This window comes from Phocoena phocoena, chromosome 19 (assembly GCF_963924675.1).
Source record: "Phocoena phocoena chromosome 19, mPhoPho1.1, whole genome shotgun sequence".
In the NCBI taxonomy this organism is placed as follows: domain Eukaryota; kingdom Metazoa; phylum Chordata; class Mammalia; order Artiodactyla; family Phocoenidae; genus Phocoena; species Phocoena phocoena.
In genome coordinates, this window is record NC_089237.1 from 20,837,998 (window position 1) to 20,862,146 (window position 24,149).

General features: G+C 41.1%; 1 protein-coding gene across 2 annotated transcripts in view; it reads left to right on the forward strand.

Annotated features, from left to right (window-relative positions):
* Nucleotides 1–22,916, forward strand: part of IKZF3 (IKAROS family zinc finger 3) — an 82,504-nt gene extending 59,588 nt beyond the window's left edge. The window contains exons 6-8 of one of the 2 annotated variants that reach the window (XM_065897785.1): nucleotides 2,358–2,474; nucleotides 11,866–11,982; nucleotides 21,818–22,916. In XM_065897785.1, coding sequence (XP_065753857.1) covers nucleotides 2,358–2,474; nucleotides 11,866–11,982; nucleotides 21,818–22,521 — 938 coding nt within the window. In that variant the 3' untranslated portion in view covers nucleotides 22,522–22,916. The remainder of the gene's footprint in view (nucleotides 1–2,357; nucleotides 2,475–11,865; nucleotides 11,983–21,817) is intronic. The other variant, XM_065897786.1, reaches the window with a different exon arrangement.
* The last annotated feature ends 1,233 nt before the right edge of the window (nucleotides 22,917–24,149 follow it).

Below are 24,149 nucleotides of genomic sequence, written 5' to 3' on the forward strand. Positions count from 1 at the left end.
ATTTTGTAAAATTATGTAAAATTTTGTAAAATTTACAAATTTTACAAAATGTAAAATTTATGGGTATGACTCATTGTTGGGGGTTAGTTTTGGCTAGTCTGGGCTAAATTGGGGAGTTTTGGCCATTCTGGTCTAGATTTCTTTTTTTGCATTGAGATATAGTTGACAATATAACATAGTATTAGTTTTAGGTATATATGAGCTAAATTTCTTAAACCCAACTTTCTTCTTCATCAGCCTATTTATTTTTAGTCTCTAAAAGATGAGCAGCAGTAAGAATTCATAAAAAGCTATGTTCTGTCTTGATGTTTTCGCTCCTATTTTAACCACGGAAGATACATTTTTTTCAACATTTAGAATTTCCCTCCTAGAAAAATAAAACTGAGTTTATTTTCAAATTTGGGACCTCATGTTCTTGATGTTATCTGACAAAATTTTAATTGAAGAAAAAAAAAGCTTTGTTTTTATGTCAATCCACATTCTGCTTTGACGAAAACCCAGCCCCAAACCCGCAACTGGTCACAATGCAGAGACTAAGGATTAAACAAATCAGCCCCAACGAAACCCACCATGAGAGATCATAAGTGGCAAAAGAAGGGTTTCTTTTACAGCTCATTGTTCAAAGTAATGAATTACGACTGAGTTTGGTCCAAAAACTTAAGAGTAGTTCTTTTCTGTTGCTTTTTCCAAGTAAGATCCAACAATAATAGTCACTTTTAAGACAGATTCTAGAGGACCCCAATTTATGCAGAAACTTAACATTCTTAGCCCTAACAGAGCTGCATTTATTTTAACTTGGGATTCCATAAGGATCTTTTAGTGCTTTAAGTCCCAAAGGCACTATTTTAAACCGAGCAAGAGGATTAGAAAATAAAAAAATCTCAGTCCCTAAAACTCTGAAAAATTCATGGGGTATATTTCATCGACAAGTCAGAAAGGCTAGCCCCGCACACAGAATTGAAGTTATTACTTACATAATTTAAAAAATAACTCATTTGGAGGAGTTAGGAGGTTAAAGGTGGCCTGAATTGTATGGATGAACTTTTGAGGAAACTTTTGCTTTATCTTAGAAGTTAAGATGAAGTCATTTTGGCAATTCATTCTTATTTCTATTATTCAAAACTATCCTCAGGGGCTTCCCTGGTGGCGCAGTGATTGAGAATCCGCCTGCCAATGCAGGGGACACGGGTTCGAGCCCTGGTCCGGGAAGATCCCACATGCCACGGAGTAACTAAGCCCATGCGCCACAACTAGTGAGCCTGCACTCTAGAGCCCATGAGCCACAGCTGCTGAGCCCACGTGCTGCAACTGCTGAAGCCCGCGTGCCTAGAGCCCGTGCTCCGCAACAAGAGAAGCCACCACAATGAGAAGCCCGCGCACCGCAACAAAGGGTAGCACCTGCTCGCCGCAATTAGAGAAAGCCCGTGCGCAGCAACGAAGATGCAACACAGCCAAAAATAAGTAAATAAATTTTAAAAAAGAAAACAAAAACTATCCTTGGTTGGTTGGGTCAGTTTTTATTGATTGAGCCCAGACTTTGCTATAGCCACTGAGCAAGGACAAGCTACATTTATCGAAATATGTCAATGCTCTAAAAAGACTGAATGACTAACTCCCACAAACTGCAGCATTCTTTACTTACAGCCAGCTGGATGTCGCAGAATGTGGGATTTCTTCCTGCTTCATTCTTTTTTTAAAAAAAAATTTATTTTTTTATTTATTTATTTTTGGCTGTGTTGGGTCTTCACTTCTGTGCGAGGGCTTTCTCCAGTTGCGGCAAGCGGGGGCCACTCTTCATTGCGGTGCGCGGGCCTCTCACTGTCGCGGGCTCTCTTGTTGCAGAGCAGAGGCTCCAGACACTCAGGCTCAGTAGTTGTGGCTCACGGGCCCAGTTGCTCCGCGGCACGTGGGATCCTCCCAGACCAGGGCTCGAACCCGTGTCCCCTGCACTAGCAGGCAGACTCTCAACCACTGCGCCACCAGGGAAGCCCCCTACTTCATTCTTAAACCACACTAACCTCCTTGAAAAAGAAAAAGTTCCTATTTTTATTTTTTTCCTGAAGAAGCAAGATTGGATCGGGAGCCAAAACACTATGCTCCATGATAGTCATTAAATCCAAATCCTTTCATTTGTGAAAAGACCCTATCCTTTCAAAGAATAACACGATAGTCAATCATAGGCCATAACCTTATTTCAGTTGACTAAATTTAAAAGTAATTGTAAGTGCACAGTGTCCAAATACTCTGGCTTCTCTCAGCAGTCTCATTCCTAGTGGACAGTTTTCACAGGGCCCCAATACACCATTTGTTCTATAACCCCTGAGGGTCACTGAGTACCCCTTGTGCTCTCCTTATAGTTGAGAAACCCTATAAATGTGAGTTTTGCGGCAGGAGTTACAAGCAGAGAAGTTCCCTTGAGGAGCACAAGGAGCGCTGCCGTACATTTCTTCAGAGCACTGACCTGGCTGAGACTGGTGAGTTCATGCAACACCCGTTCTGCACATATTTAGTGAGCATCCGCTGTTCTAGGTGGTAGGATACAATAGTAGACAAAAATACAAAAAATCCTGCCCTCCTGGAGTTTATATTTCCATAGGGAGAGACAGACTAGAAACAAAGAGAATAAGTACCTTACACAATAGAAGGTCGTAATTGCTATTGAGAAAAATAATGCAGGTACTGGGGGCTGATGGTAAATCAGGAAAAACACCAAGGAGCTGACGTTTTAACAGACTTAAAAGCATAAGGAGAGAGCCCTGCAGATAACTTGGAAATAGCAAGTGCAAAGGACCTGGGCCTTGAATTTGAAGAAGTATAGCTAGCCCTTTGTAGCTGGAACAGAGTGAGTAGTGGGACATGAGGCCAGAAAGGAAATAGGAAACCAGCTCTTATCAGGCCTTGTAGGCCATTGTAAAGACTTGGATTTTTCTCTGAGTAAAATTAAAAATCTTCAGAGGATTTTGAACAGAGAGGTGACGTGATTGGACTTCTCATTTGAAAAAAACATCACTCTACTTGCTACTGAGGATAGGTTGTATTTGGGATAAGATTAGAAATTGGAGAGTCCAGTTAGAAGGCCATTGCAATAATTCAAGCAAGAAAAAATTGTGTCTTGGTAATGGTAGAGGTGGTACAAAGTGTTTTAACTCTATACAGTATAGTTTAAAGATAGAACCAACAGGATTTCTTAACAGATTGTTGTGGGATGTGATGAAGAATGCAGTTGCCATTAACTGAAATGGTAAAGATTGAGGGTAAAGGCAGTGTGAGGGGTGGCTAAGGCAGAGTCCATTAAAACCAAAAGGATTTTCTTTGCGCAAGGCCGCCAGATCATGTACTTGTCAACTCATATGATTTATTGTGATGCTTATGTTTGGTTCTGGGAATTTCATATTTTATTCAGTGTTTTGAATTGCATGCCTAGTGACAATTGGTTGAAACACTGGATGTCTTTCCATGTATCAGTTGTGGTTTTATTTCCTTTCATTCTTGAGTTGAAATAACCTGAAACTTTTTTGTGTCACATCTCTGCAGTTGTCCTTTGACCCATATAGTTGACCATCAGCCTGGTTCTGCAGCTTGGATTGCCTGATATTTTTATTTGTTTACTCGAACCAGTTGCTTATTTAGAGTAGGTATAAACCCTCGTGGGATTTGGTGTTTGACAGCAGTAGTTGCAATTGAATAGTTTGAACATTCTAAAACAGAAAGATTACAAAAAAGTGACAGAAACAATGTGAAACTCAGGAAAAATGCAGTGCAAATCATGAGTAGTTTAACTGTACCCGTTTTAAGTGAGAGGAAACTTTTGTTTTAGATAAAGCCTATTTTATGGTGTTAGGAGCTGGCCAACTGAATTCTGTTGGTTTGCACTGCTTCTGCTTTTTATCCTGATGGCATCTTTAGTTTTATCAAGGAGTTGGATTTCCTCCTTATTTCTAAAAAGAAATGTTTACTCTTAAAAAAAAAAAACTTGGGTTTTGACGTCTTAAAGCAACATGCTTAAGGTTAGTCAGGCAATACCTGGGCATCTTTACTTGACGTTCCATTTCAGACAATAGACAAAGCTCTTAATGTGAGAAATTCTCAAGTTATGAAAATCTATTATATTCCAAATAGAATCATTGGTATTTAAAGCAAGAAGGATTAAAGAGAGCATTTAATCCCACCTGTTCATTTTATTTTATTTTTTGACATCTTTATTGGAGTATAATTGCTTTACTATGTTGTGTTAATTTCTGCTGTATAACAAAGTGAATCAGCTGTATGTATACATATATCCCCATATCCCCTCCGTCTTGTGCCTCCCTCCCACCCTCCCTATCATCTGTTCATTTTAGAGGTGAGGATATTGAGACTCATCAAAAATTCAGTGACTTACTTAAAAATCACTAGAACTTTTGTTGTTTTCATGATTAGCTATTTTTTTTTATTTTCAAAGACACATTGGGACATAATTCACATACCATTAAACTCACCCTTTTAAAGTGTACAATTCAGTAGTTTTTAACGTATTCACAAAGCTATACAACCATCACCGCTCTAATTTCATAACATTTTTGTCACTCCCAAAAGAAGCCCTGTACCTATTAGCAGTCACTCCTGTTCCCCCTCTCTCCAGCCCCCAGCAACCATTAATCTACTTTCTGTCTCTGTGGATTTGCCTATTCTGAACATGTCACGTGAATAGAATCATATAATGTGTAGCCTTTTATGTCTGCCTTCTTTCACTCAGCATAATGTTTTCAGGGTTCATCCACGTGGTAGTACTTCATTCCTTTTTATGGCTGAATAATATTCCATTATATGGATTCATTGCATTTTATCTATCCATTTATCAGTTAATGGACATTTGGTTTCTTTCCCACTTTTGGAAAAATGGCTTAATTAGCTATATATATTTTAAAGGTTATGTATTATCTAGTTAGCAAAAGTAGAGTAACACACATACTAATAAGCACATACATATGCATATATGTCTTGATTGTCCCGGAAGCAGGGGAAAAAATTGAGTAAAATATCCTCTATGAACAGTAAGTTCAAAATTACTGGTTTTGAAGTAAGGTTACCACCTTCCTTCCCATTCCCATGACCTTTTTTAGGAATTTCATATTAGAAAAGTATCAAAAGAAATGTTTTCACTATCTTCAGTGGTATAAGGTGATTCAGGAAATACTGAAATACGGAGGTTGAGTTAATTTGCCTTTCATAGGCTGGTTTGATGGATCCATGCAACACAGTTCAAGTCTCAGCAAAAAAATAAGGGGTCAACTAAGTCAGCAGCTTTTGATTTTTTAAAAAAACAAATATGTCGTTATGGTGGTTTCAGGTTAGAAAATGTATAAAGTCACAGCTTAATCAAATATAATAAATACTGCATGTCCTATCTTTGATATTTCAAATAGTTCTCATGATTTTTCCTGAAATCCAAAATATAAAGAATGTTTACTCAAACACAAGCCAATCCTTTAATTATTGCCACAGCTCCCTACGTGGTTTCCATTTCTGTTTCCTTCTTAAAATTGGGAGTCCCAGTCTGGACACAGGCTCCATTTTGAGCCTGACCAATATAGTGTCACCAGTGGTACCTCCCTAGCTTTTATTTTATTTTTAAATTTATTTATTTTATTTATTTATTTTTAGCTGCGTTGGTTCTTCATTGCTGTGCCCGGGCTTTCTCTAGTTGCAGCGAGTGGGGCCCACACTTCGTTGCAGTGCGTGGGCTTCTCACTGTGGTGGCTTCTCTTGTTGCAGAGCACGGGCTCTAGGTGTGCAGCCTTCAGTAGTTGTGGCATGTGGGCTCAGTAGCTGTGGCTCACGGGCTCTAGAGCGCAGGCTCAGTAGTTGTGGCACACGGGCTTAGTTGTTCCAAGGCATGTGGGATCTTCCCGGACCAGGGCTCGAACCCGTGTCCCCTGCATTGGCAGGCGGATTCCTAACCACTGCGCCACCAGGGAAGCCCCATCCCTAGCTTTTAAAGTGATGATGCTGCACTGTGGATGTGGCACATATTCATCAAGGGCTTATTGTAAATTGAAGTGCAGCCTAGAGTGAGAGCCAAGCATTGGGACAAACCTGCCCCAGTCAGGAAGCAGGTCTTTATGGAAGCAGAACAAATGAAAAGGCCTTGGACTGGAGACCAATCCGCAAAAGAAGGTCGTGTTGGGCAACAGGACTTCTGGCCTTGCTAATCATTTTCTTTTGTTCAGATAGCATGCGTTGGATTCTCATGTGCCAGGCTGTGTGTCAGAGCTGTTTATAAAGATGAGTGAAGGTTAAGCCCCTACCCTTAAAGTATTCACAGTCCAACAAGGGACCAGGTACTTGATCTGTTAATATAAAGATCTAATAGAGATACATGTGATAGTGTTACTTCAGTCCAAGTTTTTATACCAGACATCATCAAGATACTCTAATCCTGTCTTACTGGAGTATATATGAAAAAAAGAATGAATATAGACGATCACAGATTTCATTTTCTCATTAGCTTGATCCTTATTCCAGAAAGGGACTAACAGCTGGTATAGAGATTCATTTAGCCTCATTTCACACAAATTATGAATACTTGGAGTGGGACATATTTTTGTATGACAATGAGTTCTAGTAATAACAAGATTTTTAAACTAATTGAATAATTATATTTATTTATGAATCTAGGAGTCAAAACCTTTTATCTTCATTCTCATTGTTGCGGTTGAGATAATACAAGCATGAGAGTTTCAGAATAAATTTATGTTTTTACCAAATAGCAGTCCAAAGAAAAAGCTTAAAGTGTTTTAAACGTCTCTTTTCCCAACAGATTATTAGAAAATCAATACTAACTCAACAAGTAGTATTCATTCTACTTGCTCAAAAAGGCAACAGTTTTATGTAACTTTTTTGTTAGAACCTGCCTTGCTCTTTGATAGCAGTCTCTTGTTAGACAATTCTTATTGCATAATAACACCGCTTTGTTCCACTCTCCATCAGTTACTGGCTGACCACACCATAGAAAAGACAGGAAGAAAGGCCTCTTATTTGAGATCCATTTAACACTTCAAGATCTAATGAAGAATTTTGGACAAAAACAAAAACACAACGAATTATATAGTTAAATCTGCAATCACTTTGAAATAGAAATGGCATCATGCAAACGGTTAGCTAAAACCCAGACAAACTATTAATATTTTTGCAGAGATTAAAGGTAGTAACCTATTTTGTAATTTTGACTTCATATGAGTTTTATTATTTATCCTTTCAACATGTCATTAAAATCATTTTGCTAATGAAAATGGGTATATCCACTATATACTAGTAGGCACGTAACATGAAGGGGAATTGACCCCGAATTATAGTCCTACTCCCACTGTGCTCACTCATGAACCAAGTGTGCAAATTGTCCCTTGCCACCGTCCCATATTCCCCACACCCACCCCTTGCAACACTAAACTGCCAAACACCACCCAGGAACGGATTTCCTATTTCGTCATTTAAACCCATTATCTTGTTCCCTTACTATCTTGCCAAACTGGTTTCCCTCCACTTACATTCTGAGATGTGATGTGGCAAGATAACAAGTCTAGACTATTTGTATAAATAGACAGTTGGGTCTTAAAGTTGAAGCAGAGGACCAAACGCCAAGTCCTCTTTTTTCTTTTCCCCCTTTCAGTGTACTGCCTAAACTCCTTGTAATCCCAAAGAGATTGGCTTGACTCCAAAGCATTTCTTTGTGTTTTAAAGGGTGTTCGTTTAGTACAGCAGCTGTCCAACAACTGCAAGGCACAAGACTGAGAGCTTGGGAAAGAAAATTAGAGTATACCATAGTCAGTTGAAACTTTAGCCTTTGCCTAACTTACCAATTAGAAAACACAGTTAACTCAGTAAAGATGAACTTAATCTCTAGAGTGTGTTCACATGTACAATGAGGATTGGGATCTTGGAGCTGATATTTTGCGTGAATGACCCTGCGGGTGGGTGTGGGGTAGATGGCAGCCCTCTAGATTAGTAGTTTCAGAGGATTCCTTTCAATCCAACCAGAGTTGTGAAATATGGGAAAGTCTCCACCCTTGCCTCAAATTATCAGTCTCTCCGTGAACACTCCAGAATTTTATCTTTTTAAATGTCAGGCATTTGGTCACTGATTTCCAGAGTAAGATTTACCTAGAAATGACTGTCATGACAAGCTTGGTGAGTAACCAGGGATAAAAGATGATGTTATCTCTGAAGGTTGCCATTTAGTGACATGCCCCAATTACGTTATTTAGGTCAGTGTATCCCCACTTTAGCCTCCTTCCAAATATAGAGTATATAGAGTATGTGTCCTCAGAAAGATGCTTGTGGTAATTGAGGGTGGCTTTGGTAAAATGTAGGGAGATGCTGAGAGCCGAATGGGAAAACTAAACTGGCAGCATAATGCTTGCAACAAGTACTGGGACTGACGAACAGATCTCTGGGTAATGATGGGGCCGTTGGAGGAGTAACTAAAAGACTTAATAAGAGCAGTGGTAAAATGGGGATAAAGTTAAAAATTCCCAAAGTACTGTTTTTCATTCTTGTTTTACTATAAATCTTTTTTGATAATAACTACATGGGGTAGGCATGGGGGTGGGGGAGGACCTTACCTGGCTTTAATGCTCTCAAAGTTGCTGGAACCAGAATGAATGTTCCTAGTCAACGCACAAACTTAGCTGCCTCTCTGATGCTTCTAAGAAAAAGCCTCCTTCTAACAGCCTCAAGAACTTATTTCAAATCCCAGGCCTTTGTCTTTCATCTCTCTGCTCTTGGGGCTCTGGGTAGTGCCACATCTGGTGGTGGTTTGTGTGAAAGGAAATAATATGTATAATAGTTTCCTGTTTGGTCATTTAAACCTATCCCTGTGCTGGACAGAATTTAACCCACTTCACTCAACAGCAGTGTTCTGTCACTAAAGTGCCCGTTATTTACAACGATCAGTCAGCTAAAGTCGCAGTGCTTTACCACTGGCCCCAAAGCTGCCCAGTTCCCTTATTCGGACGCTTATTGTTTTCATTTACACAAATAGTGTTGTTATAGCTTAAACTGAAGGCTGGGATTTATTTCTTTAGAGCATAGAATTATTTTTGATAAGAAACTCACAAAGTCTAGTAAATATGGTCATTGTCATCATTCTCTTCTCTTATTCATTTTTGGAGCCATTATTCTTGAATTTTTAAAACACTGAGCTTTATAATTTATTGTGTAATGACTGTCAAGGAGTTTTTAAAAAACAGAACCAAAACCATGCCAATAATAAAATGAAAAATATTTAATACTTTGAATTCTCTCTTTCCTATTTGGCTTTGGTCTCCCACCCTGGCCATTCTTGATAGTCTTGCCCTTGAGGTCTTTCTTTCTATCTATCTATTTATTTATTTTTGGCTGCGTTGGGTCTTCGTTGCTGCTCATGAGCTTTCTCTAGTTGTGGCGAGTGGGGGCTACTCTTCGTTGCAGTGCACAGGCTTCTCATTGCGGTGGCTTCTCTTGTTGCAAAGTACAGGCTCCAGACACGTGGGCTCAGTAGTTGTGACTCACAGGCTTTAGAGCGCAGTCTCAGTAGTTGTGGCGCACGGGCTTAGTTGCTCCGCGGCATGTGGGATCTTCCTGGACCAGGGATTGAACCCCTGTCCCCTGCATTGACAGGTGGATTCTTAACCAGTGTGCCACCAGGGAAGTCCCTTCCTTGAGGTCTTTTTTTGTCTTTCATTTACTTCAGAGATGGCCAGTTTTATTCTCTCTGGGCATGTCCATTTACGATACTGAATATCTGAGAGACCATGGAACTTGTGACATTTTTTCTGTATATCGGAATCTCTTCACACAGCAAACTCTTCAGCTACAGAATGAGCACTGACAATTCCTGAATCTGTGTATGTATTTGGGGGGAAAAAGTCCATTCTGTAAAAATCATCACTTGCTTTTTACTCTAGTCACTTAAGCTGATTTAAATTTCTTCTTCCTTAGAGACATTAGGAATGTACAGATACTTCATTTTAGCTTGGACACCCTGAAATGCTTATGATAAAACAGAGGGAAATGTTGGTAGCGTCACAACATGTTTGCTCAGGGCAGGGGTGAGCAAAACTATGACCCTCAGGCCAAATGTAGCCAGCGGCCTATTTGTGCCCAGGGGTTTTTACATTTTTAAAGGTCAAGGAAGAACCAAAGAATATGGAACAGAGACTGTACGTGTCCCACAAAGTTTAAAATACTTACTACCTATCTGACCCTTTACAGAAAAAGTTTACTGATCCCTAGCTTTGGCTAGCATCATGTGTTAACATTTAAAGCCTTGTATTTAGAGCAGCTGGTATCTCTTTGAACTTCAGACATAAACTCTTATTGGGTATTGCCTGATGTACCAGACTAAATTGTACTATATTTATTCCAATTTACTATTTAGTTGATTCGATGTTGGCACTATTTATATATTCTTCTAGCGGTTCTCAATTCTTGCTGCATCTTAAAAATCATCTGGAGAGGGGCTTCCCTGGTGGCGCAGTGGTTGAGAGTCCGCCTGCCGATGCAGGGGACGCGGGTTCGTGCCCCGGTCTGGGAAAATCCCACGTGCCGCGGAGCGGCCAGGCCCGTGAGCCATGGCCGCTGAGCCTGCGCGTCCGGAGCCTGTGCTCCGCAAGGGGAGAGGCCACAACAGTGAGAGGCCCGTGTACCGCAAAAAAAAAAAAAAAAAAATCATCTGGAGAGCTTTAAAAGTGCTGTTGCCGGCCTTCCCTGGTGGCGCAGTGGTTGAGAGTCCCCCTGCCGATGCAGGGGACGCGGGTTCGTGCCCCGGTCCGGGAAGATGCCACGTGCCGCGGAGCGGCTGGGCCCGTGAGCCATGGACGCTGAGCCTGCGCGTACGGAGCCTGTGCTCCGCAATGGGAGAGGCCACAACAGTGAGAGGCCCGCGTAACACAAAAAAATAAAAACAAAAAAAAAAAACACAAAAAACGCTGTTGCCTAGGCCCCTTCACCAGAGATCCTGATTTAATTGATCTGAAGAGGGGCCTGGGCATGTGTGTCTTCTATGCTCTTAAGGTGATTCTAATGTTCAGGCAGGTCTGAAACAACAGACCTATACCACTTAAAGGTCTATTTGTGGATTGACAATTGGACCATATTCTTAGGCAGTTTTTATTCACATTTTTCATTAGAAATATAATAAAGATGCATTATACAAATTGTTCTTTAATTTCAAGACAGAAGTGTTGCTCAGGGAAATTTTAACTGAGACAGTTTTGAAATGTGAAGAGCATATGAAACAGATAATGCAGAGACCAGAAAAATATAATTTAAAAGACAGGAACTGAAAGGAGCATGCTGGAAAAAAAAGAAAAAGAAAAAAACACTCAGAATTTCAATACACAAATCACTGAGTAGATTTCTCGCTGTCTGGGTAAGTGTATCTATTTTCAAAAGTGCTATTAACATAAACATAGCAGTAAATCTGGGGCACCGGCCTTTTTTTTTTCAAAGTTGTTAAGAAGAATTATATCAGTCTGCAGGTGTCACATGCAGTTACTCAGAATCAGAAAGAAGGCTGATCGGGGGTTAGAAGATCTCCATCTATCTATCTTTTTGCAACCAACCACGTCCAGGCTGTTTATTTAATACTTCCTCTTGCTAATGAAGGTACTGGTTGGGGATGGGTTGGGCTTTCCCATGTCGGCATAAGACTGCAAGATTTGAATGTGCCCTGGTGTTGGCTTCACTGACCACAGCAGGTAACCCAGGCAAGAATCTGAGCAGTAATAACAGGTAACAACAGAGTTTGCATCAGACCTCTGACACTTTTCCTTCCAGTTTATTTCTTTTTCTCTCCATTTGTCAACGTGCTCTTTTCCCTCTTCTTTTTTCATTTTTCCAAACCAGCAAGTGCGGAGGCAAGACACATCAAAGCAGAGATGGGAAGTGAAAGAGCTCTCGTTCTGGACAGATTAGCAAGCAATGTGGCAAAGCGAAAAAGCTCAATGCCTCAGAAATTCATTGGTAAGAATACAACCCTTTTTCCTGCTGTTGTTAGCAGATAGTTTGAATGAGATAACATAGGATGCTTACTACACAGGCCCTTCCTAGTTTAATCTCTGTTAAAATAAGGTAATTGATTTTCCATTGTACAACTTTTATTCTTCAGGATTCATTTTGGTAACTAGAGCAAATGATAAAATATTTTAACTAAAGAATCTTAACTACTGAAGATGGGATTATTTGGTATCCAATTTCTTAAATGAAGTTGGTGTTAAAAATGCTGTTCCTTCCTCTTTATTCCGAATGACATATGTTCCATGAGAGAGTTTGTGCAATTGATACCAGTAAGATGTTCAAGATAGCATTTTTGTAATCTTTTGCAACTATGTTTTACAACTTGGTTCCCTTATCATGCTCAAACTTTTTTCATGCCCTAAAATGTATTGCCATATTTTCTTGAATTTGATTGAGAATTGGTTTTAAGAGAAAGTGGTTGGGAATGCATAGATTTAAATAACAAGGTTTGATTTAATCATTTGTCTTACTGGAGTTAATTTTCATACCATTGGTTTTCACATTGTCAAAAAATACAGCAAGAATGAGATGGCTAAGAAATAATTATGTCCATTAAAGTGTTAGGACTGCCAAATGGCAGAAATATTGTGTTGAATTCTCCCAGATGTTTACATAAATGTGACTATGATATTTTAAATAGATTTGTATTTGTGAAGTAGGCAGCTGAATTGAATGTACTGGTTTTGCTATAAATTGAAAGTCGGTGATATTGAACAAAAATAGTTATCACACGAAAATAGACCTCCCTCAACACCAGTAATATTTTAGAAACCTGTCAGTCTGTTTTTCCAAAGCTACTTGCTGCTGCTGTTGATTTCTTACTTCAGTCCTTTTGTGTTTATTCTTTTCAATAGCTTTTACAGATATCAAGTGCCTGCCTGGTTTTTAAATCTGGTTAAACTTTATTCTGGTCTAATTAGTTTTTTAATTTTATGTGAATTATAGAGATATATTGAAAGAACCCATATATTTCAAAGCTACCTAGCTTGTTTTTGTTTTTTTTTAACATCTTTATTAGAGTATAATTACTTTACAATGGTGTGTTAGTTTCTGCTTTATAACAAAGTGAATCAGCTATACAAATACATATATCCCCATATCTCCTCCCTCTTGCGTCTCCCTCCCACCCTCCCTATCCCACCCCTCTAGGTGGTCAAAAGCAGTGAGCTGATCTCCCTGTGCTATGCGGCTGCTTCCCACTAGCTATCTATTTTACATTTGGTAGTATTTATAAGTCCATGCCACTCTCTCACTTCGTCCCAGCTTACCCTTCCCCCTCCCCGTGTCCTCAAGTCCATTCTCTACGTCTGCGTCTTTATTCCTGTCCTCCTAGCTTGGTATTTATACTTATTTATTTTATGTTGTTTGACTGAGAAGTTATTGTATTCTTTTAGTCACTTTAAGAATAAACTGTGTCAGACTAAAGTTGGTGAATTTCATTTCAGAGAGACCCTATCCTCTTTACCATCTTCCCTCTCCTTGGTGAGAAATGTCAGGGGGCGTGTGGTGACTTCCGTATGGGGTTTAGGCACAGTGGACCAATTGTGATTCCAAGACGTTATCTTAGAGCATTGCTCATACCTCTTTTGAGCTGTACTTATGTGAAGAGGTTCTGACTGGCGTACAAAAGGAAGCTTGGATTGTTATTCTATGCCATGAGTGTAATTTAATTTGGGGGATGTTTCGGCTGTAGAAATGGCTGCAGCTGATATGGGTGGGGAGAAACATGGGGAGAAATGGGAAAGAAAAAAAATGTAAAGTGACTTAATTTCAATCCAGTTATGGTCAATGCATGTTGGTCTAAGAGAACTAAAATATGAGAGAAGGTACTTAGTCCACATAGTTGCCCTAAACCTGTCCTTGAGCTAAAGCCCTACTTAATAAGATAAAAGTTGCTTCGGTATCTTCATGGGTTTAAAAACACATGTTTCACATGTCCAAGTCCATGCCATTTTGCTTATTGCATAGGGGATCCATTCCATTTGTTTATTACCATTGTGACCAGAGGATTTTCACTCTTCCATTTCCAGACTCAGGAGAGGTGCTGATCTTGTAGGTACTGATCTCTGTCATCTTCTGAACCATCATGGTCTCTCTGAGATGGAATCAGGAAACCCAGTAGAGTTAGCTCTTGATTTGAGCTGAGGTAGCAACTTCTGGACTTTGGGGCCCTGAATAGCTGGGGGAATTTTTGTTTTTTTTATAAATTGTGGTAAAGTGCAGTAGGAAGAGCACTGGATTAGAAGCCAAAAGACTGAGGTTGTGATTCCAGTTCAGTCATTTCTTAACTGTGTATGTTTAGACAAATCACGTAACCTTTCTGGGCCTCTGTTTACTCACCTGTGAAATGAGTAGACCGAACAGGTGATGAAGTGATCGAGAAGGTCCCTCACAGCTCTACCATTCTGTAAGTCTGCAAGATGAATTATAAAAGGCAGCAATAATGAGCACCACTTTTTGTTTATAAACCTATATGTATAACTTCAGATAACTTTTTTCTCAAGGTTGTACAAATATGGTATGTTATTTTATGTTATAAACCATGGTATATAATTGAGGAGGTTTTTTTTAGGAAGATGTCATTTAATCTGAGAATCTATAAAACAGCTGCATTAGTTCAACATTTATATATTTTACTTAGTACATTACTACTTATTCATTTGCTCTTTCGTCCATTCATTTATCATGCAAACGGTTACAGAGCTCCTGCCATATACGTGACATTCTTGTTCCTGAGCACTGTTCTCGTCCTATAGCATTAGCTTATTCCCTGAACCTTAAGAGAGTTTTTCAAAACTCAAAGAAGCCCCTTCAATCATTTAACTGAATCCACCTTTTGACAGAAAATAGTAATATCAAGGGGTAGATAAAGGAACATTATGACACCGTGCAGTATATGGGATGAAGTGATATAAAACATATGGGGCTAATGTCTCCCCTCCTTCTCTTCTCTCTCCTATATTTCCTCTCCCAGGCATCATTTTCTGAAAAGATTCAGCTGCCAGGGAAATGGCAATGGGTAAAGTGTGAAGGAAGAATGAGTCACTCCCTTTAATCCTTGTTGACAGTTGCACAGCTTGGCTTCCCTGACCTCTTGAACTATGAGGGTAAAGGTGAAATTATACCATCAGGTCAGCCTGTTACTTTCCTAACAGGCTTGAGATAATTACCAGTAGATAGCATTTTTCATCCATTAGAGATGAACTGAGGAAGAGGGATGGATTGGATTAAGTCTAAAGGCATTTAGAAACACAAAAACATGCCTCTGTTGAAGAGTAGGAGAAAAATGAAATCTCTTTTTTCCTAGTTCTCCAAGAAATTTTGAATCACGTTCTATAAAATAGGAAATAAACTGACACACATTCATTAGAAATCAGCATCTTTACGTCATCAAAATCATTCTTTTTAGTTGTTCTTTCCAAAGGACAAGAAGACCTTACTTTTAGCACCTAAGCCCTTTAGGGATTGTCTTTTTTCTGAATCTTATTCTCCTGTTACAAACTTGCTTGACTATGCTTCTAACTAGGCCATCTTCAAATACTTGGCTCAAAATAGAGGCCAGATTTCTCTCCTGAAGGGAGGAGGAAAATGACTACATTTCTGCATATTTCTTTCTCTGATTTTCATTCTTTCTCCAAAAACAGATGTGTTATTTAGACCGAAGTGGTTACCATAGCATCTCCCTATTTTTTTAAATTTCATGTATTACTTTATTAAAGGAAGTTTTCATGTTGAAAAGAACATGAAAAAAGATCTCACTCACCCCCCCGGTAAACATGTTGTGAGGTTTTGACACTTCAGCAAACACTGTCGGTTCTCCCTGTGAAGTAACTAATGAGAAATTGTCTGCTTTGGTTAACAGAGCAACAGGAAGCAGTTTTAATACCTGTTTCTAAAAGCAAAAAGTATCTTCTCCCATCCCTTCCCAAAGGGCCAAAATCCCTAATCCTATAAGCATCAAAAGTCATAACGTTTTTGAGCTGGAAGGGGTATTAGGAACCACCCAGTGAAGTTCTTTCACTAAGGAGGGAAGGGGGAAGGGAAAGATGGAGAGATGCAGCTGGTAGGTGACAGAGCAGGGCCAGAGCCTGGGTCTATAAAGTGCTGCAGTCCAAGGCCCTCCTCCCCCAGAAAGTCACCCAGAGCAGTGCATGTCATGTGTGCTACCCAGGAGCTTTGGAAAGGGAAGGGTCTAGTCATTGAAAGCTGGTGGAAGAAAAAGCCTTGAAGAAGGGCAGTCATTCTCTCTTAGGGTGTGTTTTCTTGAGAAAAGATCTGTGGTGACTCCATCAGGGCAGATGACAACCAAATAGCACTTCACGGTGACTCACAGAGGACAAAGGCTTCTGCAGCAACAAAATGTGGTTTCCAGCTCAGTTTTCCTCTCTGCCACCCCCAAGGCTCTCTCTGTTCTCTCTCCTCCTTCCTGCTTCTCGTTCTGTGGCTTCCTACCCTCTGCCTTCCTCCTCCTGGAAGAGGTGTTATAGCCACTTCAGTCTCATTTAGATTGAGATCAGAGCCATCATCATCGTCAGATATTCCATTTACCCTGATTGCCTGCCCTTTTCTGGGGGGAGGATATGTGCTTGGAGTACGAGTAATCAATGATACATGGGAAATTGTATGAAGGCATCAGCAGATACAGTTAAATGACTTGAAGAAATTTAAAGGCTTAAAGAAAACCCCAGTATTTCACATTATCCCATCATGATGACGGTAACCTCAGAATCGTTATTTTTCTAATGTTCAAATAATTTCTCCTCCTCTTCAAAAAATCTTTCAGTGGCTCCCCATCAGAATAAAATCCAAACCACCCAGGCGTTCTGAGTCTCTCACAATCTGTCTCTAAGTTATCTTTTCTGAATGTATCATTTCAGCCGACTAATCTTTTAATTCAGCCAATAATGAACTACTCCCACTTCTTTGTAATCCTTCTTTCCATGCTCACTGTCTGGAATGCCCTCCCTCCCATCTGCCCCCTAAACCTCCACGTGGTCTACATTCCCATACTTGCCTGAATTCTCTCTCTTCTCTGTTCTCCCTCTGCACTCAAGGCGAGTTTAACAGTCTGCTTTTTGTGATGTGTGTAACTGTCTCCACCACCACCACTACTACCACCTCAGATTTCAAGGCGACTTTAGAGGAGAGAATAGATTAATATTTGTCCCATGTTACGTGGCATATTTGAGACGTGGTCCGTATTTTTCTCTCTCCACTCTCTTGGCTACTCTGTACTTTGTTCCACCGCATAGTATTAAGGATACTAATTTGTAATGAAATTGTGTACATACTACATCTCCTCCTGGATTGCAGTGAAGTTTGTATTCTTCAAAACACTTAACATGGTGTGAGGCAAATAACAACAACAGTAATACTAGATCTACCCCTTATTGAGTGCTTACATGTGCCAGTACTCTGTTAAGCTCTTTACGGACATCATGACCACTCTGTTCATCACAGAAATTTCTTGAATGCCTGCTACTGGTCCATATGCAACAAAGCACAGTTGCTTTTCTACTGCCTATGGGAACCATCCCAGCAGAGAATCTGAAGTCATTGCTAGTGGTGGGGTTGTGCAGCCATGGGCGAGGTAGCAGCCAGGAAACAGCAGTTAATGCTCAACCATATCCTGAGGTATATGGGCCCTTGGATCACATCCTGGTTCTCCATTTACCAGCTGAGCAACCTGAGCGAGTTAATCAACCCATTTGTGCTTTAGGTCCTTCATCTGACTAAGAGATGATAATTCATCTTAGGTAAAGTGAGACAATATGCAAAGTACCTAGGACAGCACTGGGTATATAGTAGTGGCTCAATAAATAGTAGCTGTTCTTCTTGGTATTATATATAAGGCACAGTGCTCGGTACTGTGGAGTAGAGAAGTAAACAGGTTAGAGTAGTGGATCTTGTCCCTCCATCCCAAAGGCAGAGGTCTAAATCCACATGCTCAGCTAAGGTCCCTTTTAGCTTTAGGCTATGATTCTGTACTTTCAAGTTGGCATTTAGAAGCCAACAACCATATGCCCTCACCACACTGCAGCAATTCAGGTCAGGCAGTTGCTCAGTTCAGAGTTACCAAAGCCTAGATGGTAGGGATTGACACCTTTAAAAGGGATCACAGGTAGGGGACGGCCCAACCAAGTAGCCTTGGTTTCTAAACTTAGGGCTTGTTGTTGCCATTTGTATTATCATTGGAAGAAAACCTCTAATTCAGCCCGAAGCTTCTCTCATTAATCACTCAAACGTGTGTGGTACGATTTTGACTAGAAGCTGGACTAGAAGCTCTGTGCAGGTTTGGGAGCAGTTACACTCTTGTGGTTTGAGTAACCTTTTTTATGAGTGTATTACTAAAGAAACGTGAGCTGTTGGCTTTTCAATTACTGTAGCTTACCCCTTCTGAGTTTCATACACATTGAGTCATCGTGTCTATAGGTGACTGATAATCATCTGCGCTAATCAAGTTACCGTAACTCGGAGATGAGGGGACCTGATGAGTGCAGGTTGCGTGCACGTGAAGATCTGAGGCTCTCCCATCTTCTTAACAATGAACAATGGTCTGCGTTAACCACAGAACTCAGTCACACATTTCCACTCATCCAGGGGTTGATTTTCCTCTGATTGTTTTGCCTCTTACAACTTCAGCACTCAGCTGTTTTCTGACATGTGCTGCAGGTGGATAGATTATGAAATTGTAGGCCTAGTTAAGTAAAACCAACTCTTGGGAGAAGAGAGAAAAGCAGAGTCTGTGATGTGCCTGCCCCACCTCGGAAAATTTCTGGAGCCTCTCTGTTAGGCGAAAAGATTAAAAAGATTTCCAGGGACCCCCGGTATTTGGGGAACTGAGTAGAACCAACCACACTGGAAAATCATCAGTAACCTTGAAAAGGCCAGGAAACAAAGCTCATCATTTCTGTGTCACTTTCAGGGGAATGAATATTTGTGACTTTAGACAGCTTTCATGTCCTCAGTCTCGTTCTTCCAAACAGCTCTAATCAGAGACTTATCCAATCTGGCAGTTGAAAAGAAGAACCGTTGATTACTTTGGCAAAGGTCTACGTTTCTGTTCCTTTTTATTGAGTTGCCAAGGTACGGTGATTTTCTGTGCATATTTTTTCTCTCAGGTATTTGTCTGGAAACTGTCAGGTTGGCCTTAAGGTAGTGGGGATACAGGACAAATCTATCTGATTAGATTGGATCTTTTAGCAGGTCTTTTCGTCTCCAGTTTCTCACTGTTCTGGTCCACCTTACACATTGCTGTTACATTAATATCCTGAAAATAACATTTTGACCACAAGCATCTCTTGCTCAATGCGGTTTGTAGAGGTTTGCCATTTGTCCAAATCTAAACCCTACGGTTGGTTATTCAGAATGTCCATCATTTGGTCCCACCACGTGTTATCTTTTTTCAGTGTCTCCTAAAATGTTGGAGGCAAAGTGCCAGGAGGCTCACAGAGCATTTGAAAACCTTGATCCACATGGCAAGAAAGTTATTTTCTTTTTAGTTCTCTTTCAATCTTCCTGATTATACCAAGGAGAAAGATTTAGACGTAACTAGATGTTAATTGTCTTCAACACTAATCACACACTTGGTAATCTCTATTTTTTTTTTTTTTTTTTTTGGTAATCTCTATTTTTAGCAAAGAGAGAGGGGATCTTTGTCTCCAGGTACTTACAGTATCTGATCAAACTTTAATTTAATTGTCTTTATTTTTCATAGTTACCTTATATTTGTGGCAAGTGATTCTGGTTTTCTGTTTATGTTAGTGATATAAAGTTTCCTTAAAAAACAAATTTCTTCAGCAAAAAAAGAAAGGAAGGAAATGCGAGCTGAGTCAAACAAAATTAAAAACCCTAACATTTACCAAGTGCTTTCTATGTGCCAGGCACTGTTCTAAGCGCTTACCAATTGAGGTAGGTACAATTATTACCCCCATTTTACGTGAGGACATGGAGCCATAGACAGGTTAAGTGACTTACCCAAGGTCACACAACTAGTCATGATGAGGCAGCATCGAATCCACACCATCTGACTCTAGAGTTCGCGCTCTCAACCACCACACCACCCTGGGGTATGAATATTGAGGAATGTGGAGGGCTGAGTGAAGTTTGAGAAATTCTTTCTTCCACACTTCTTGATATTTTGCTCTAACCAGACTCTCTCACCCCTCCCAGCCCATGTCTTGGACGGTCCCACGTGTCTGTCTTGATTCATCCGCATCCCTCAATTAGGATATCTCTTCTACGTCTCTGAAAATCTAAATCCTACCAGTTCATCAAGACCCTTCTCAAAATTTAGGTTTCCCAAGAATGTTTTCCCTTCCACAAGTACTCCTGAATTTTTTGCGTTCCCATAACACTTAAATATACAGTTTGTATATTTACAAACCACCCTGCCCTTCCCTTTTAATTCTTTTTACAGAAGACACGTCACCCTCCCTGCTTAAATGCCTCAAACATGGCATTTAAAATAAAATCAAAAGCTTCCATAGAGCAAGGCAGCCCTTTCTCAACTTTTAACATTTATTTTTCTCCAATTCCATCTAGCCAAGTCTTATTTCTCTCCCACTAGGTTGGAGATACCTCAAGAACAGAAACTGGTTCTTCCAATCCTTTTTGTTTTCTTCTGTTTTGTCTTCCCCGAAGCCTTTACTGTATGGCAGTGATACGTTCTGGAACCACAACATGCCTAGGAAATGTTAGGGAAGAGAGGATACGGTTTAGCAAATCTCTCAGAATCCAATGTCTACAGAATGAAAAAGCATCAGCAATAATGTTAGCCTCACCTCCAGCTGACACATCTTCCCCACTTTCTCTTGCCTCTACCAGCCACTCACCATTGAGCACATCTGCCATCATTGAAGATCCCGCTCCTGCCTTCCCTGTGGCCAGAGAGCCTCTGTTTTCTAACACACAACACCCACACGCCCTGAAGGTGGCTAAACTCTGTTTTCAAAATTTCTCCGCAGTGTGACATGAGAAGTAGGAGAGGGTGACCACAAGTAAATTTTTCAGTTAAGTGTGAGATAAGTACTAATGATCACACATGTATCAATGATACATCTTTTCAAGCAAAAGAAGAATAACACACTTTATGAAGAGGGTGAAGATCATGGTGATCTTTCATCAAGAAAAAGACTTTTCTAAAACTCTCTACATTTGAAGCTCTTTTATTTAAATCTCAGTCAGTCTGATAACTGACGTGTCTGGGAAGTGGTAAGTTGGAGTTTGGGGGGCTATTTTTTCTGCCTCTGCAGCTATTTAAAAAGCTGCCGAGGCCAGAGCATCCCCACTTTTTGCAGCACTTCCGGCCCCCGGCTCCCTAGTATTACAAGCAGAAAAGGGCAAGCAAACTAAGAGTTCGGGGATCGACTGTGTCTTCAGAGTTCATGGACAATAGAAGTGCAGAGGTCCCCGTGCTCCTGCACACTGTCAGCTGCCTTGCCCCCTCTTAAGCCCCCTCCTGGTGTTCTCTTGCTTCTTTTCTCCAGCATTCCCTTCTGACATGATCAGTGGAAACAACTCACATTGTAGCCTCAACTTAGTGACATCTCTGACTCTCCCTTTTGCCTGCTGGTTTCAGGTATCTTGACTGTCCAAGCATGTGCTGTCAATCACTGTCCCCTGAGGCTTCAACACCCGTGTGGGGCCATTCTGCCTGGGCTGAGTGTTCTTGAACAGGCCACTTGTCCTTCCTCACTTTTCAAGGACTCCAGAAAATAATTTTACAAACTCTCTGCCTTTGTGTTGTTCCTTTTGTCACTCTTTCCTTCCCTTGTTCTAGGTGAGAAGCGCCACTGCTTTGACGTCAGCTATAATCCCAGCTATGTGTATGAGAAAGAGAGTGAGATGATCCAGACCCGAATGATGGACCAGGCCATCAATAACGCCATCAGCTATCTTGGTGCCGAAGCCCTGCGCCCCTTGGTCCAGACACCGCCTGCTCCCACCTCAGAGATGGTCCCAGTTATCAGCAGCATGTACCCCATAGCCCTCACCCGTGCCGAGATGCCGAATGGTGCCCCCCAGGACCTGGAAAAGAAGAACGTCCAGCTGCCAGAGAAGAGCCTGCCTTCTGAAAGAGGCCTCTCCCCCAACAACAGTGGCCACGACTCCACGGACACTGACAGCAACCATGAGGAACGCCAGAATCACATCTACCAGCAAAATCACATGGTCCCTTCTCGGGCCCGCAATGGGATGCCACTTCTGAAGGAGGTCCCCCGCTCTTATGAACTCCTCAAGCCCCCACCCATCTGCCCAAGAGACTCCATCAAAGTGATCAACAAAGAAGGGGAGGTGATGGATGTGTACCGGTGTGACCACTGTCGAGTCCTCTTCCTGGATTACGTGATGTTCACTATTCACATGGGTTGCCACGGCTTTCGTGACCCTTTTGAGTGTAACATGTGTGGCTATCGAAGCCACGATCGCTATGAGTTCTCGTCTCACATAGCCAGAGGAGAACACAGAGCCATGCTGAAGTGAAGATCTGGGCCCAGAGATGATTTGCACCTGAGCATTCAACATCATTTTTACAAGCTGATAATACCCCTCGCCTAACAAATCGCTCTCAAAACAAACTCAGTTCCAATCCCCTTTTCATGCCATTTTAGTGTCCAAAGGATCACGTTCACATGGGCAGCAGAGAAATGCTGTCCCCATTCAGAAATTGTTTGCAGATATATCATGTTACTACTTTTGTGAAACCTTTGTTTTCCCATCAGGGACTTGAATTTTATGATATTTAAAAGCCAATGAAGCATTTGGTCATTGTCTTTTGCAGCAATAGACAGGCATTCTTTGGAGTCTGTTGCCAACCAGAAGAGTCCCCTGGTTGTGCTGCATGAGACATTGTTTCTGAGATACATCAGCCACATGTGGAAGAAGACTTTTAGCCATATGCCCAGGTCCACAGAGAAGAACTGCTGGCCAGCTGACCTTGCTGGGAAGGCTTGCCCTTCTGCACTTCACACAAGACTAAAGGGTTAGGATATAAACCTTCCATCGCAAATTATAGTCTAACAATAAGGAAGAGAACAGCCATAAAATGTTACCAATAACTGAAGCCCCTAGTCTCCAAGCATCAGATCCACTTCCTATCACACAAGCAAAAATAACCCAAGTTTTCTGATGGTACTTCCGCGTCTACTCTTTACCCTCCCGTCTCCAATTAAAAGCTGCTTTGAGTCAAACCATTCATGCACAGGAGAAACTCTCTCTCAGAAGAACTAATGGCTTCAGTATAGACTGTCATGGGAACTCCAGGAGGTTGTCCACCGTGGGTGATGGCATCCATTTCCCGCTATCTCGAGTGGCAGGCTTGGTTCTGAGGCGGGGAGTTGTTTAGCAGCGGCACCCAGGGATGGAGGGAAGGAGGAACAACCACCTGAAAGTTTTTCATCTCCTTCATGGAATATTGGTGGACAAACCCAAAGCACACTGGCCAATGATTTTTTGACCAAAAAAATACCAAAGAATCCTGAAAGTATGACTTAGCCTCCCCCTCCCCACAGGAAAGGAACCGAGGATGACCAGGATCAGAGCTGAACTTCAGGATGGAGTGAGAGGGGAGCACCTCTGCTGGCAGGATATCCTCGATCAGGCAGGTCGGAGTGGCGGTGGGGGGGGTGTTTCCCAACCCCCATTTTAAATGGAGCTGTTGTATTCCACAAAGATTCCCGAAAGTCTGACCTCGGTTCTGCAGATGTGTCGGTCATCTTTATCATTAATTATGGGGAACATGCTATCAAGGAAAAGTGATGTAATAATTGTAAAAGTAGGGCTTCCCTGGTGGCGCAGTGGTTGAGAGTCCGCCTGCCGATGCAGGGGACACGGGTTCGTGCCCCGGTCTGGGAGGATCCCACATACCGCGGAGCGGCTGGGCCCGTGAGCCATGGCCGCTGAGCCTGTGTGTCCGGAGCCTGTGCTCCGCAATGGGAGAGGCCCGCATACCGCAAAAAAAAATAAAAAATAAAATAAAAAAAATTAAAAAGTAAAAGTAGCACTGGAATGAGGGTCACAAAATCTGCTGATTCCATATTTGCCACTACTTAGCCAAATGACTTTGGGCAAATCACTTAACTCTTAAAACTAAGTTTCCTCAACCATAGAAC